The 12117-nt window shown below is 44.5% G+C and overlaps 1 protein-coding gene across 1 annotated transcript in view; it reads right to left on the reverse strand.

Annotated features, from left to right (window-relative positions):
• The window catches only part of NVL (nuclear VCP like), a 41625-nt gene that overhangs the window by 11424 nt on the left and 18084 nt on the right, over positions 1-12117 (reverse strand). The window contains exons 14-19 of the mRNA XM_082217468.1: positions 11014-11232; positions 7277-7381; positions 5823-5885; positions 5157-5276; positions 3501-3600; positions 1745-1851 (exon numbers count right to left, since the gene is read on the reverse strand). Of these exons, the coding sequence (XP_082073594.1) occupies positions 1745-1851; positions 3501-3600; positions 5157-5276; positions 5823-5885; positions 7277-7381; positions 11014-11232 (714 nt within the window). The remainder of the gene's footprint in view (positions 1-1744; positions 1852-3500; positions 3601-5156; positions 5277-5822; positions 5886-7276; positions 7382-11013; positions 11233-12117) is intronic.

The raw sequence follows: 12117 nt of genomic DNA on the forward strand, positions 1-12117 counted from the left end.
TGTACCTGGCTCTTGCTCTGGCATAGAATGCAGGGGGCAGGGAGGCGCTGTGTGTAAAAGCACTTCACCTGGCGAAAACCCTCCAATGCCGCCATTAAAAAGCAGAGATTTTCCTGTTAATTAGAGCTTAATTGGACTAAAGTACAGGCACATGCTAGAAGAGATAAGATCACAAACTGTGGAGCAAACCAACTGCAAGGACTTTAAGGATTGAACTTGAGATAAGACGTCATTCGATGCAAAAGACGGGGTCGGGAGGGGAGCCTACGGTTTCTTTATTTAAAGTTTTGTTCTCTACATTTATGTTTCAGCAACCCTCCTCTGAATGCTAACTCATTATATTTGAACAAGTGAGGATTGAAGAAATTGGATTATAGATATGGAATATAACATCAAACGGAACTGTGTGTGTAAAAAAAGGAAAAAGGGAGAGAAGCTCTATTTTGCAAAGGTTTACGATAGAGAAAAAATTATTATTTATATCATTTCCAAAGTTACCTTGATGGTTGCCTATCTGGGCTCACAGTACTACCTCCTAGCATAAGCACGCCTTAAAAAAAAAAGGAAAGCAAAGAGGGCACTGGTCGCTTCGCCAGGTGGCATATTTGCCAGGTGGCAAATATGGTTTGCCACAAGTGTGTCCTGATCAGATGTGAGCTGGTTAGGCATGAAGGGCTGAGGAACAGGAGGCAGCAGGAGGGAATCCAACCAGCTGAGAAGCATCAGTGGAGGTTTAGAAACCAAATTTGTTCCAAACTGGTATGAAATGTATTGGGGGGGGGGGAGATATGGTGCTGCTTTTGCAATGCATCTCTTGGGAACCTGTGATCCTCCAGACGTTGTTGGATTCAAACTCCTATCAACGTAAGCCAACATGGGCAATAGTCAGGGATAAGTGGGAACTGTGGTTCATCATAGAATCATAAAATCATAGAGTTGGAAGAGACCACAAGGGCCATCGAGTCCAACCCCCTGCCAAGCAGGAAACACCATCAGAGCACTCCTGACATATGGTTGTCAAGCCTCTGTTTAAAGACCTCCAAAGTAGGAGACTCCACCACACTCCTTGGCAGCAAATTCCACTGTCGAACAGCTCTTACTGTCAGGAAGTTCTTCCTAATGTTTAGGTGGAATCTTCTTTCTTGTAGTTTGGATCCATTGCTCCATGTCCGCTTCTCTGGAGCAGCAGAAAACAACCTTTCTCTCTCCTCTATGTGACATCCTTTTATATATTTGAACATGGCTATCATATCACCCCTTAACCTCCTCTTCTCCAGGCTAAACATGCCCAGCTCCCTTAGCCGTTCCTCATAAAACATCGTTTCCAGGCCTTTGACCATTTTGGTTGCCCTCCTCTGGACACGTTCCAGTTTGTCAGTGTCCTTCTTGAATTGTGGTGCCCAGAACTGGACACAGTACTCCAGGTGTGGTCTGACCAGAGCAGAATACAGTGGCTCCCCATCTCTACGTTATGAGATGAAGAATGTCATAATCTTGTACCAGATTATGCATCATTGATTAAGGAGCAGTAGATATTGGAAATTAGACTAAGGAGTGTAAAGGATTTATTTCTTTTTTCAGCAGTTGAACAATGCTATTCTTATGCATTCAGTTTAGGTTTAACTATTCTGAGTAAGGTAAAGCTCTAGGGGAAATTACTTTGTTTCATGCAACTTTCAAGGACATCGTTTTAAACACACACACACACACACACACACACACACACACACACACACACACTTACTTTAGTAATAGTCTTTAGAATGGCAAGGCGATCCAAAGGTGGTGGCAAACCGACGTAGAGTGTTTTATCCAGTCTTCCTGGGCGCAAAATAGCTGGATCTAGAATATCTGGTGGAGAAACGGTAAAATCCTATTTAGACTCTGGATTCAAAATTGGAAGCACACAAGGAAGACACACCCAGAAGGCAGACCACAGGAAGCTTTTGAGAACAGAAAACTACATTTCTCAAAGTGCCTTCTTTCCGGAAAGAAGGAATGCCATCATTTACCACACTACATACCTCTTCTTTACCGCAAAATTATGGGTTTATGCACATATTATGTTGATTACCCAGAAGCAAGTGGTGTGTTTATTTTAGGTAGCTGGCACAGTTAACTCTAAAAAAAGGACTCTAGATTAGTAGCAGACATCTGATAACTCAGAATCCTGAAGTCAAAAGAAGGACACAGGTGGCTGACCACTCATTTCCGCCATCCTAGATGTTGAAAGGAGTCCTCTCATAGTTTGGTAAAGATTAATATGGCATAAACACAGTGGCCCAGTTCTGTTGTAACAGGAAACAATTCCCTCCAGGGTATAAGACTCATGGTGAACCTTGGACTTGTTTGCTCCCCTACCTTCCCCTTTCATGCCCATGAGGATTTTAATTGATTTAATTCCATTTAGGAATGGTTCTGCACCAACAAAAAGAGGAAAGGGTAGATTTTATATTAGGGAATATTGTGACCTTGAACATCCTGGTTTCTTGACTGGGTCACATGAGTTAATCACAGCAGACAGGCTGTAGGTATAGCCACTGAGTTGCTCCCTTGCCACTGCTGCCAGGTTAAATCTGCATAAGCTATGAAATTACTTTCTTTATATCTAGTCAGATCACTGAATTTCTGCTTTGAGCTGACTTCATTTTTATGGTTCTTAGTGGAATAAGAAGATGACCTGCGCCTCTCTGGCAAAGCAGGGACAACTGGAAAAGACCATCAGGCTTTTGAGAAAACTTGCCTCTGTTCAGCAAATGAACCAGCAAGAAACGGCGCAGACTATCAAGGAGGAGGGAGAAGATAAAATCAGCTTGCCCTCAGACTATTAGCTGGGTTCGAGACGACAACCTAGGACAGCTTCCCTAGAGACACCTCACCTCAGAGAGCTCATTAGGTACACCAGCAACCCGAGAGGCCATGGGTACGTCAAGCAATCTCCAGTCCTTCCTCCTGGCTGCACATGCAGTCTTTTTATGTGAGCCAGCAAACAACCCAGGAAACATTCCATTAACTATGGTTTCACATTTCATCCACCCTGGGAAACTATGGTTAATGGTTTCGGAACAAGTCACAATATTAAGCTGTTGACTTTGTTCCAAAGCTGTTGACCATAGCTCAGATCCCAGCTTCTTAAGCAGAGGCACCAAAATTCAAATGCACACAGTGTGTTGCTTCTCAAATCCCTAAAAGAACTGCTACTTTACACACACAATTTCCCTGTGTTTGTGTGTATAAACCACGTACATTATTATTATTTATTCTTATTCTTATTTATTGAATTTATATACTGCCCTATACACGGAGGTCTCAGGGCAGCTCACAGAACAAGGTCAACATAAAAATCACAAAATATACACACACACACACAAAATAAAAACAACAACCCAATTAACATATGCCGTACTTAAGCTGCTGATTTCAGACACGTGTACAAGTGGCAGAACAGACACCCACACAAGGCTCCCAAGGTGGAGCTACAACTGTTTAACCATTCTTACCTGGCCTGTTGGTGGCTGCCATAATGAAAACCTGACGACGAGATTCCAGGCCATCCATCTCTGTTAGCAACTGGTTCACTACACGGACACTGGCACCCGACTATGCAGTGAATTGAAAAGATGACAAAAAGATGTTAAAAAGAAACTGCTTGATGCTGACAGCGCATCTTAGCTGACTCACACTGCTGACCAGCTGAGGGGAACTGAGCTAGTCACAATGTCATAAAGGGGTGGCCCCATCCTTCAGTCAAACTTGGCAGGGGGGAGGTCGTAAGGATACAGTCCACCATCCACGTTCTAGGGTCATCCAGGATTTTCATAGCCTTGTTAATATTATTACTGGTACCTGTAAGACGTTCTGGGAGCTGTTTCAAGTGAAAGATGGAGTAAAAAATACTAAGCACTAGTTTAAGCTCTCGTTTGTCCCATGTAAACTAATAAATTGCTAGCCCATCCCCTCACAAATGAGCCTTTTTGTTTCTCATAAATGCAGATTGCTGTTTTTATCTGGTTTACAGTAACTATGGTTAGTTTACACAACAGAGCTTCCAAACCAGTGGGTTAAAGTTAGCCTGCTTTGAGATTGAATGTGCTAAGCAATTGCAGACCTCAGAATACACCGAGATGGCTGCGGAAGGTACCATGTACAGAATGATTCCTGCCACTTCCCAGAGAAAAAGAGATGGGGTGGTGGTAGATGACTCCCGACTGAGGGGCACAGAGGCAGCAGTTTGTAGAGGTAAAGGGATGTCCTGGAGGTCTGCTGTCTTCCAGGTGCAAAGAGTCACAATGTTACAGAGAACCTGGTAAGTCTTATAAACAAGAGCGTCTTTGGTTGAAGCCCTCAGGTCGGGATCACACTTTCAGGCCTTCAGGTCACTAACTATGGTGAATATTTTGCATCTTGTGCAAGACTACTGGGCCAGAACTTTGGTTCCCATAGGATTTGAATTGGGATGTTACTTTGGCAAAGAGAAAATAAAGGAAGTTGCTGCTATTTAAAAACTTAACAGCTTTAAAGAAGGGATAAATGAATCAGTGTGCAGGTTGGTTTAGGTTTAGGTGATGTGGCCTGAGGCCTTGAAAGTACTGTATTTTTCACACCATAGGGCGCACCGGAAAAAATGTTAAATAAAAATGTTTTTTATGTTAATAAAAAAAATGTTTTCCCCAGCCCCAAAGAGCAGCGTACAGGCTGCGCACAACCTCTCCCTGCCGGAGGGGTTGTATGCGGCTATGGCACAAGCCAAGGCAGCGAGCGGGATGGATCCCGCTGGCTGCTTTGGCTTCCTCTTTAGCCCCGCGCAATCCCTCCCTGCCGGGAAAGGCTGCGTGGAGCTAAAGAAGCCATAGCCCCGTGCAGCCTCTCCCTGCCGGAGGGGTTGCGCGTGGCTATGGGGCACAAGCCTGCATTCGCTCCATAGGACGCACACACATTTCCCCTCAGTTTTTGGAGGGGAAAAACTGCATCCAATGGAGCGAAAAGTACAGTAATTATGGCAGTTTGATCAGGTTACTTAATTTCTTTTCTAGGAATAACAGCCAGTTCATAGGATTATTGTGAAAGCAAATAAATCTGACAAAAGACACCTATTTACATATTCCCCCAGTCCTTCGGTGGATCTAAGCTATCGGTGGAAGTGTTTTTAGGCTCACCTCACGGTCTGATCTCCGGGGACACAAAGCATCAACTTCGTCAAAGAATATGACACAAGGCGCCGAATTCCTTGCACGCTGGAAAACCTGACGTACAGCACGTTCGCTTTCCCCCACATACTGGAAAAGGACAGAGTAAGGAGGGGAAATCACTGTAAGATCTTTAAGATAAGTATCATATGCCCAATCATTTGAACAGGCTTGTCAAAAGGGCCTGTTCAGATATTGCTTTTCCCTCAAGATCAGTATTCTCCAACTTGGTGCCCTCTAGATATTTTGAGCTGTAATTTCCTTCAGCTTCAGTCATCTTAGCCATGCCAGCTGCAGCTGATGGAAGTTGCAGTTCAAAACATCTGAAACACAAGGCTGGGGAAGGACGTTTAAGATTTTAACTTTTGTGAGCTTCAAGCAAGTCCTCTCTAACCACAGTGCATGCAGAAATCCTCCCACCCTAAACCATGAGAGGTGCATAGAATTAGGCTAGCATTAAACTACCAAATTCAATTTGTCATTTCACTTGCAAGCCAGCAGCTCTAATGCACCACTGTAAAAACGTATGCTAATAGTATGGATTTGGTAAAGTCAATTTGGGCTCAGCATCAAAACACTTCACGTTCCCTGCAAACCCCAAATCAGTGACAACTGAGCACAACAAACAGAACTTACCATATTCAACAGTTCAGGGCCTTTCACGGATATGAAATTCAGTCCAGACTCATTTGCCACAGCCTGGGGAAGAGGCAAGGAAATAAAGAGATGCATATGCTAATTTTATCAACATATTTTGCCCTCACTTTGCATCCATGAAGACCCTTCTGGCATCTAACAATACACCAAACATTAAAAACACACAAAAATATAACCCAGGAATACAGGGTTATACAGAATCAGAACATTTGTCCATCTAGCTCAGTGTTATTAACAATGATGGCAGTGGCTTCCAGGAATCTACCCCAGCCCTATAGGAGGGGAATGTCAGGGATCTTCTCCATACAAGCATGTACTCTTGTCATGGAGCCGGAGTCCTTTCCCTGAACTATCATCTCCCTACGAAGAAAAAGAATAACACAATTCAGAAAGAGGCGCAGCAAACCACTTATATGACCGAAAGCTCTGCAGACCGAGCTGGTTAAAAATGGTGTGACCTGGTACAACCAAGTGCCATCCCTGGCTACTTGGCTATGCTGCAGTCCAAAACATCTAGAGGGCACCAGGTTGAAGAAAACCAGGTCACAGCACTGTATGCGAATGAGGGGGAAATGGGAAGAATGGGGGTTTCCCTTCTAACCATCAGGACCAATATCCTCTGAGACTCCTATCCTCCATGAATTTACTCAATACCTGTAAGGGATCATGCTGAGGAGGGCTGCACTGAGGAGGAATGGAGGGAGCCTCCCCCTGCTCAGGATCCTGAATCTTCCCAGGAGCAGGAGGACAGTTTAGATTTGGAACAGTGGCTTGCAGAGGGACATAGTTCAGAAGACCGAAGTTGGGAAGAACTGGGTGGTGAACAGCTAGGAGAAGAAGAACTGGGAGAGAGAGAGTTAACAGACTCCCTTTTGCTGGAAAGCATCCATCCGCTCAGTCCAAGATCAAGGAAAGCAGATAAGGCGGCAGCACAGAAAGCACAGTGGCTGCGAGATCAGGTTGCAAGACACAGAAGTGACAAGGGGGGAAGTGGGTGGAATCCTTAATTGGGTGAACACCTTCATTCCTAGAGATGGATTCTTTGTTCTCTTGCTATGATCATTAAAATGTCTAACTGGTAAGACACTCCTTTCGCTTTGTTCTGCTTATCTACTGCCAAAGGGTGGGAGGACACCAAGTCCCTGAAGCCTGGCAATACCCTTTCCAAGCCACACAAATTAGTGGCCACCAGTGCATCTTGTAGGAGTACTTCACACAATTACTTTGTAGCAATGCCTGATTGCTTTACACCTGCAGCACAGAAACAAGTGCAAAATGATCTTCAGGAGAGACCCACAAGTCCAAGGCATACTCAAGAGGCCCAAGCTGGTTCAGACGCAAGACACACAGTGGAGCTCCAGATGTGAGACACCCATTTAATGTGATTCCATATCCCTTAGTACAAGCTGTTACTATGATTATATCAACGTTACCTTAGCAAGTAGCGTTTTGCCGCAACCAGGAGGGCCAGCAAGCAACACACCAGCTGGAGCCGAGAGGCCAAGGGCTCTGAATTGCTCAGGATTCCGCACGGGTGCCTGTAACAAGAGTTGCTGGTGGGTGAAAATGGAAGTGCCAGCTGTTTATAGAATCATAGAGTTGGAAGGGACCGCGAGGGTCATCTAGTCCAACTCCCTGCAATGCAGGAATCTCAACTAAAGCAACCGTGACAGATGGCCATCCAACCTCTGCTTAAAAACCTCCAAGGAAGGGGAGCCCACAACCTCCCAAGGGAGACACGCCTTTGGTACAGATGAAAGATTCTGAAAAGTCTCAACAGGACATCAGGGCTGGGGAACCTCAGACAAATCCTGGTCCACCAGAGTTCCAATTTTCTGAAGCCAGGCCCACCTGACAACCAGGTGAGATCACCTCAATGGGCAGGTGATGTCAGCTGATGAGCAGGTTCGATATGGCAGAAAGTATGATTGACCCGACCCCCCCCCCCGCAGCTCATTAGCTGATTGTCCAGGGGTTCTATCCTGCTTGGTCACTATTTCCCCCCACATGATGACCTCAGATGATTGGCAGGTAGATGGTTCTGCCCAGCTGTCAAAGCTAGCCCATGGGTGTGGGAGAGAAAGATCTGGCCTGCTGAGCCAAAAAGATTCTCCACTCCTGCCCTACATGAAAAAAGAAAAGACCTGCTAAAGTTGTCCAAAAGAGCTTAAAGATAACTTGTGTTCACAGCACTTGCTGTCTTCTCAAGCATAGTGACAACTGATAAGAAGCAGTATCGACCGAGGCCTGCAAATGATGGCGCTGTGTGTTGTAAGGTCTTCAATGTAGAGGAATATTGCTTGGAAAGAAGTCTTTGAAAAGTCAACCTCCCACACTTTTGGTGCTGGGCCCCAGCACCATCAAACCAGCGTAAGTCAACACAGCATGCATAACGACTCCTACACAAACAAGCAGCCAACTACCAGGTCACAAACATGTGGCTGCTCCAGAGATGGCATGGTGGAATGCCGAGCACCAAGGAAGCCCAGGCTGAAGTCCTCATTTACATGGCTGGGGGAAGGGGAGAGGCATCTGGGCTCTGACATTATCTATAAAGAATGCTTTCAAAGATGGCCAAGGCGTGGGTGGAATTAATCAGTGTAATTATTAGTAATAATAGTAGTAGTAGCACCATCATCCTCAACATCCCTTTGCCATAAGGTCCCAGGGTAGGTAACAATTTAAAATACGATATTAAAGGCAGTTTTAAAGAAATACAGTCACAAGAGGGTGGGTCCTAAAAAAAATTCTCTTGGGTCTCAAAGAGATCTATCTTCAGCATACAACATGTCAAGGACAAGGGGAGGTGGCAGCAAGTGCTGAGGCAACTTGGGTGAAGTAGACTCTGCTCCAGCCCTGTCTAGGCCTCTTTGTCCGCTTTTTAAAAACTATTTAGCTGAAAAAGGCTTCCAGGGTGGCATTCATAAGACAGTCCCTATCCACAGGCTTAAAATCTGCAGAAAAAATATATATTGCTCAAAAGATTAAATAGGATTATAAAGTGAAGAGGAAAAAGATATAAACTCAGACACTAATTTAATAGCAGTCCTTATAAAAATGATCAGCTGGGATGAAAAGAGTCGAGAGAGGAAGAGCCAAATAGAACTTTCTGGAATGGTCCTGCTTCCCAACTCGACTGTACCCTTTGGAGGCGGCCACTCAATATGAAAGGGGTTTCAAAACTTACATAAAATATATAGCTCTCAAAAGGCCCTCTCTAAGGCAGGGCAGCCTATACCAATAGTTGACGGAAGACACGAACCAATAGAAGACACAAACCTATACCAATAGTTGACGGAAGGCACAAGACACAAACACTCAGATAGGAAGCCTGAATGGGGATATGGAAGGTCTTATAAAAAACACAGCAACCAGGCTATTCCAAAAGAAGAAAAGTTTTGTTGGGCTTTTTATTAGGAAGAGAAGCAAGCTCCCAGCAGCTGCTGGTTCTCTGGTGTGGGGCAACATGGCACTCCCTGGTCCTGAATGGGGTAACTGTGCCCCTGAAGGACCAGGTGCGCAGCCTGGGAGTCATTTTGGACTCACAGCTGTCCATGGAGGCGCAGGTAAATTCTGTGTCCAGGGCAGCTGTTTATCAGCTCCATCTGGTATGCAGACTGAGACCCTACCTGCCCGCGGACTGTCTTGCCAGAGTGCTGCATGCTCTAGTTATCTCTCGCTTGAACTACTTCAATGCGCTCTACGTGGGGCTACCTTTGAAGGTGACCCGGAAACTACAAACTAATCCAGAATGCGGCAGTGGCAGTGGCCGCCGAGACCATATAACACCGGTCTTGAAAGACCTACACTGGCTCCCAGTACGTTTCTGAGCACAATTCAAAGGGTTGCTGCTGACCTTTAAAGCCATAAACGGCCTAGATCCAGTATACCTGAAGGAGCGTCTCCACCTGCATCCTTCTGCCCGGACACTGAGGTCCAGGACCAAGGGCCTTCTGGCGGTTCCCTCACTGCGAGAAGCCAAGTTACAGGGAACCAGGCAGAGGGCCTTCTCGGCAGTGGCACCCGCCCTGTGGAACGCCCTCCCTTCAGATGTGAAGGAAATAAGTAGCTATCTTATCTTTAAAAGACATCTGAAGGCAGCCCTGTTTAGGGAAGCTTTTAATGTTTAATAGGGTATTGTATTTTAGTGTTTTGTTGGAAGCCGCCCAGAGTGGCTGGGGCAACCCAGCCAGATGGGCGGGATATAAATAATGAGTTTTATTATTATTATTATTACTCCCGAGCCTGGCGCCCAATTTGTAAACCATGGGATATAGGAGCCAGTGTTACACCTACACGTCTCAAGCATAAATTAAAAAAGGACTGGTTTGTTTTTATGCATTACCAACTCAGGGAGTGTTTGCATTTCCCACCATCCAAGTATCTGGTAACAGCTGTCTGCACAGTAACTGCAGTTACTTTTTATAGCACTTGTTTCTCCTTTTAAAAAGGAACAGTTCAGTCCTCAAGAGGACTATACTAGAGACAAGTGATGGGGAACCTGTGGCCTTCCAACTGCTGCAGGACTATGGCTCCTATCTCTCTGACCATTAGCTAGGCCTGGCCAAGACTCATTGGTGCTGGAGTCTGACGGAAAGAATTACAGTGGTACCTCATGTTAAGTACTTAATTCGTTCCGGAGGTCTGTACTTAACCTGAAACTGTTCTTAACCTGAAGACCACTTTAGCTAATGGGGCCTCCTGCTGCCGTCGTGCTACCAGAGCACAAATTCTGTTCTCATCCTGAAGCAAAGTTCTTAACCTGAAGCACTATTTCTGGGTTAGCGGAGTCTGTAACCTGAAGCGTATGTAACCTGAAGCGTATGTAACCTGAGGCACCACTGTACTTGGAACTGCAATGTCTCCTTTCTATGTACTGCTTCCTCTTACTGTTTCTCAAACTACATTCTGACTTGACTGGAAAAGGAAGCTGCTGACTAATTATAATGTCACACTTTAATCAATAAGCCTCCATTTCCAAGTGAAACCACTACACCATTTCTTGCTTCCTGCAAACTCGATAGGCCAAGAACGCAGCTCGTTTCCTCTCATATTCTTTCAAGCGAAAAACCCACAAAATTGCCCTGGCAGAATCGCGCAGCTTAACCTCCAGAAGCTATTTCAGCCTCGCGTGCATTAACAGGACTTTGTAGCCGTGTCCAGCCCCTACCAGTATTGCCATGGTGAGCTCCTCCCGAATATCCTCCAGGGCGCCCACATCCGCCCACGTCACATCGGGGACTGTAACAAAGCCTTCTCTCTTGGCAGAGGGTTGCACCGAAGAGAGCGCAACAATGAAATCATTCAACTCAATGCATAGCTTTTGCAGCTGATCTTCCCCAAGGGGGTCTGGTTCCTTTAGCAACTGGAGTAGCCTCTGCAATTCATCCTAGAGAAGAAAGATCAGGAGTAGCAGGAAATACAAGAACAGGTTAGAGGGAGAACCTCCTAAAGTTTAATCATGTATGGATAAATAACAATGAAGGCAGGAGCTTGATTACAACATGCTTGAAACTGGCCAAAGACTACAGTTACTTAACAGCATCCTTTTGTAGTGAAATATTGCAGGAACAATTGAGTTCAAGACAAGCACAAACTAATTTTTTTAATTTTTAAAAAAAATTTAAAAAATTACTGTTTTTAACATTGACTGGGATCCGCCCAGAGTGGCTGGGGAAACTCAGCCAGATGGGCGGGGTATAAATAATAAATTATAATTATTATAATTAACTTTAGTAGGCAATTCACTGTCTTGCATTCCATTAATGTGTTTATGTATTCCAAGAGAATGCCAGAGATTCATGTCTTATTGGCTTATGAAGGAGACTCCAAGCTCTAATCTGCACATTTCTTTGAGAATTACTTTTTATTCTGCGTAATAAGGAATTCTGGTGGATGTGATCATGGTTTTACTGCATGCGTAGCTACTGGTGTTTTTCCCCCCTTCTTTGGAAGATGTCATGGCCTTTGGCTAGCGCAATAAAAGTTTATGGTTCTGTTTTTGTTTTTTTGCTTATGCATGACCTTTAGAAGCCAAGGCTCTTTTCTAAAAAAGGAAAAAAATCTCTTTAATTGAACATATTTGCACTGCTCTTTGTACTTTTAGGTTTTGCCATTTATTAATTCTTGCCCTTCAATTTAACACATCTTTATTCTTCTAAAAATAAATGTACATAATTTTATTTTTATATTATTGATTACTGCTTAGGTTTTTTTTAAGAATCAAGTGCTTCATAAATTCTTCCTACATAATTAAATAAAAGAAGCAAATAAG

This window comes from Podarcis vaucheri (genome assembly GCF_965113315.1).
Source record: "Podarcis vaucheri genome assembly, chromosome: 3".
NCBI lineage: Eukaryota > Metazoa > Chordata > Lepidosauria > Squamata > Lacertidae > Podarcis > Podarcis vaucheri.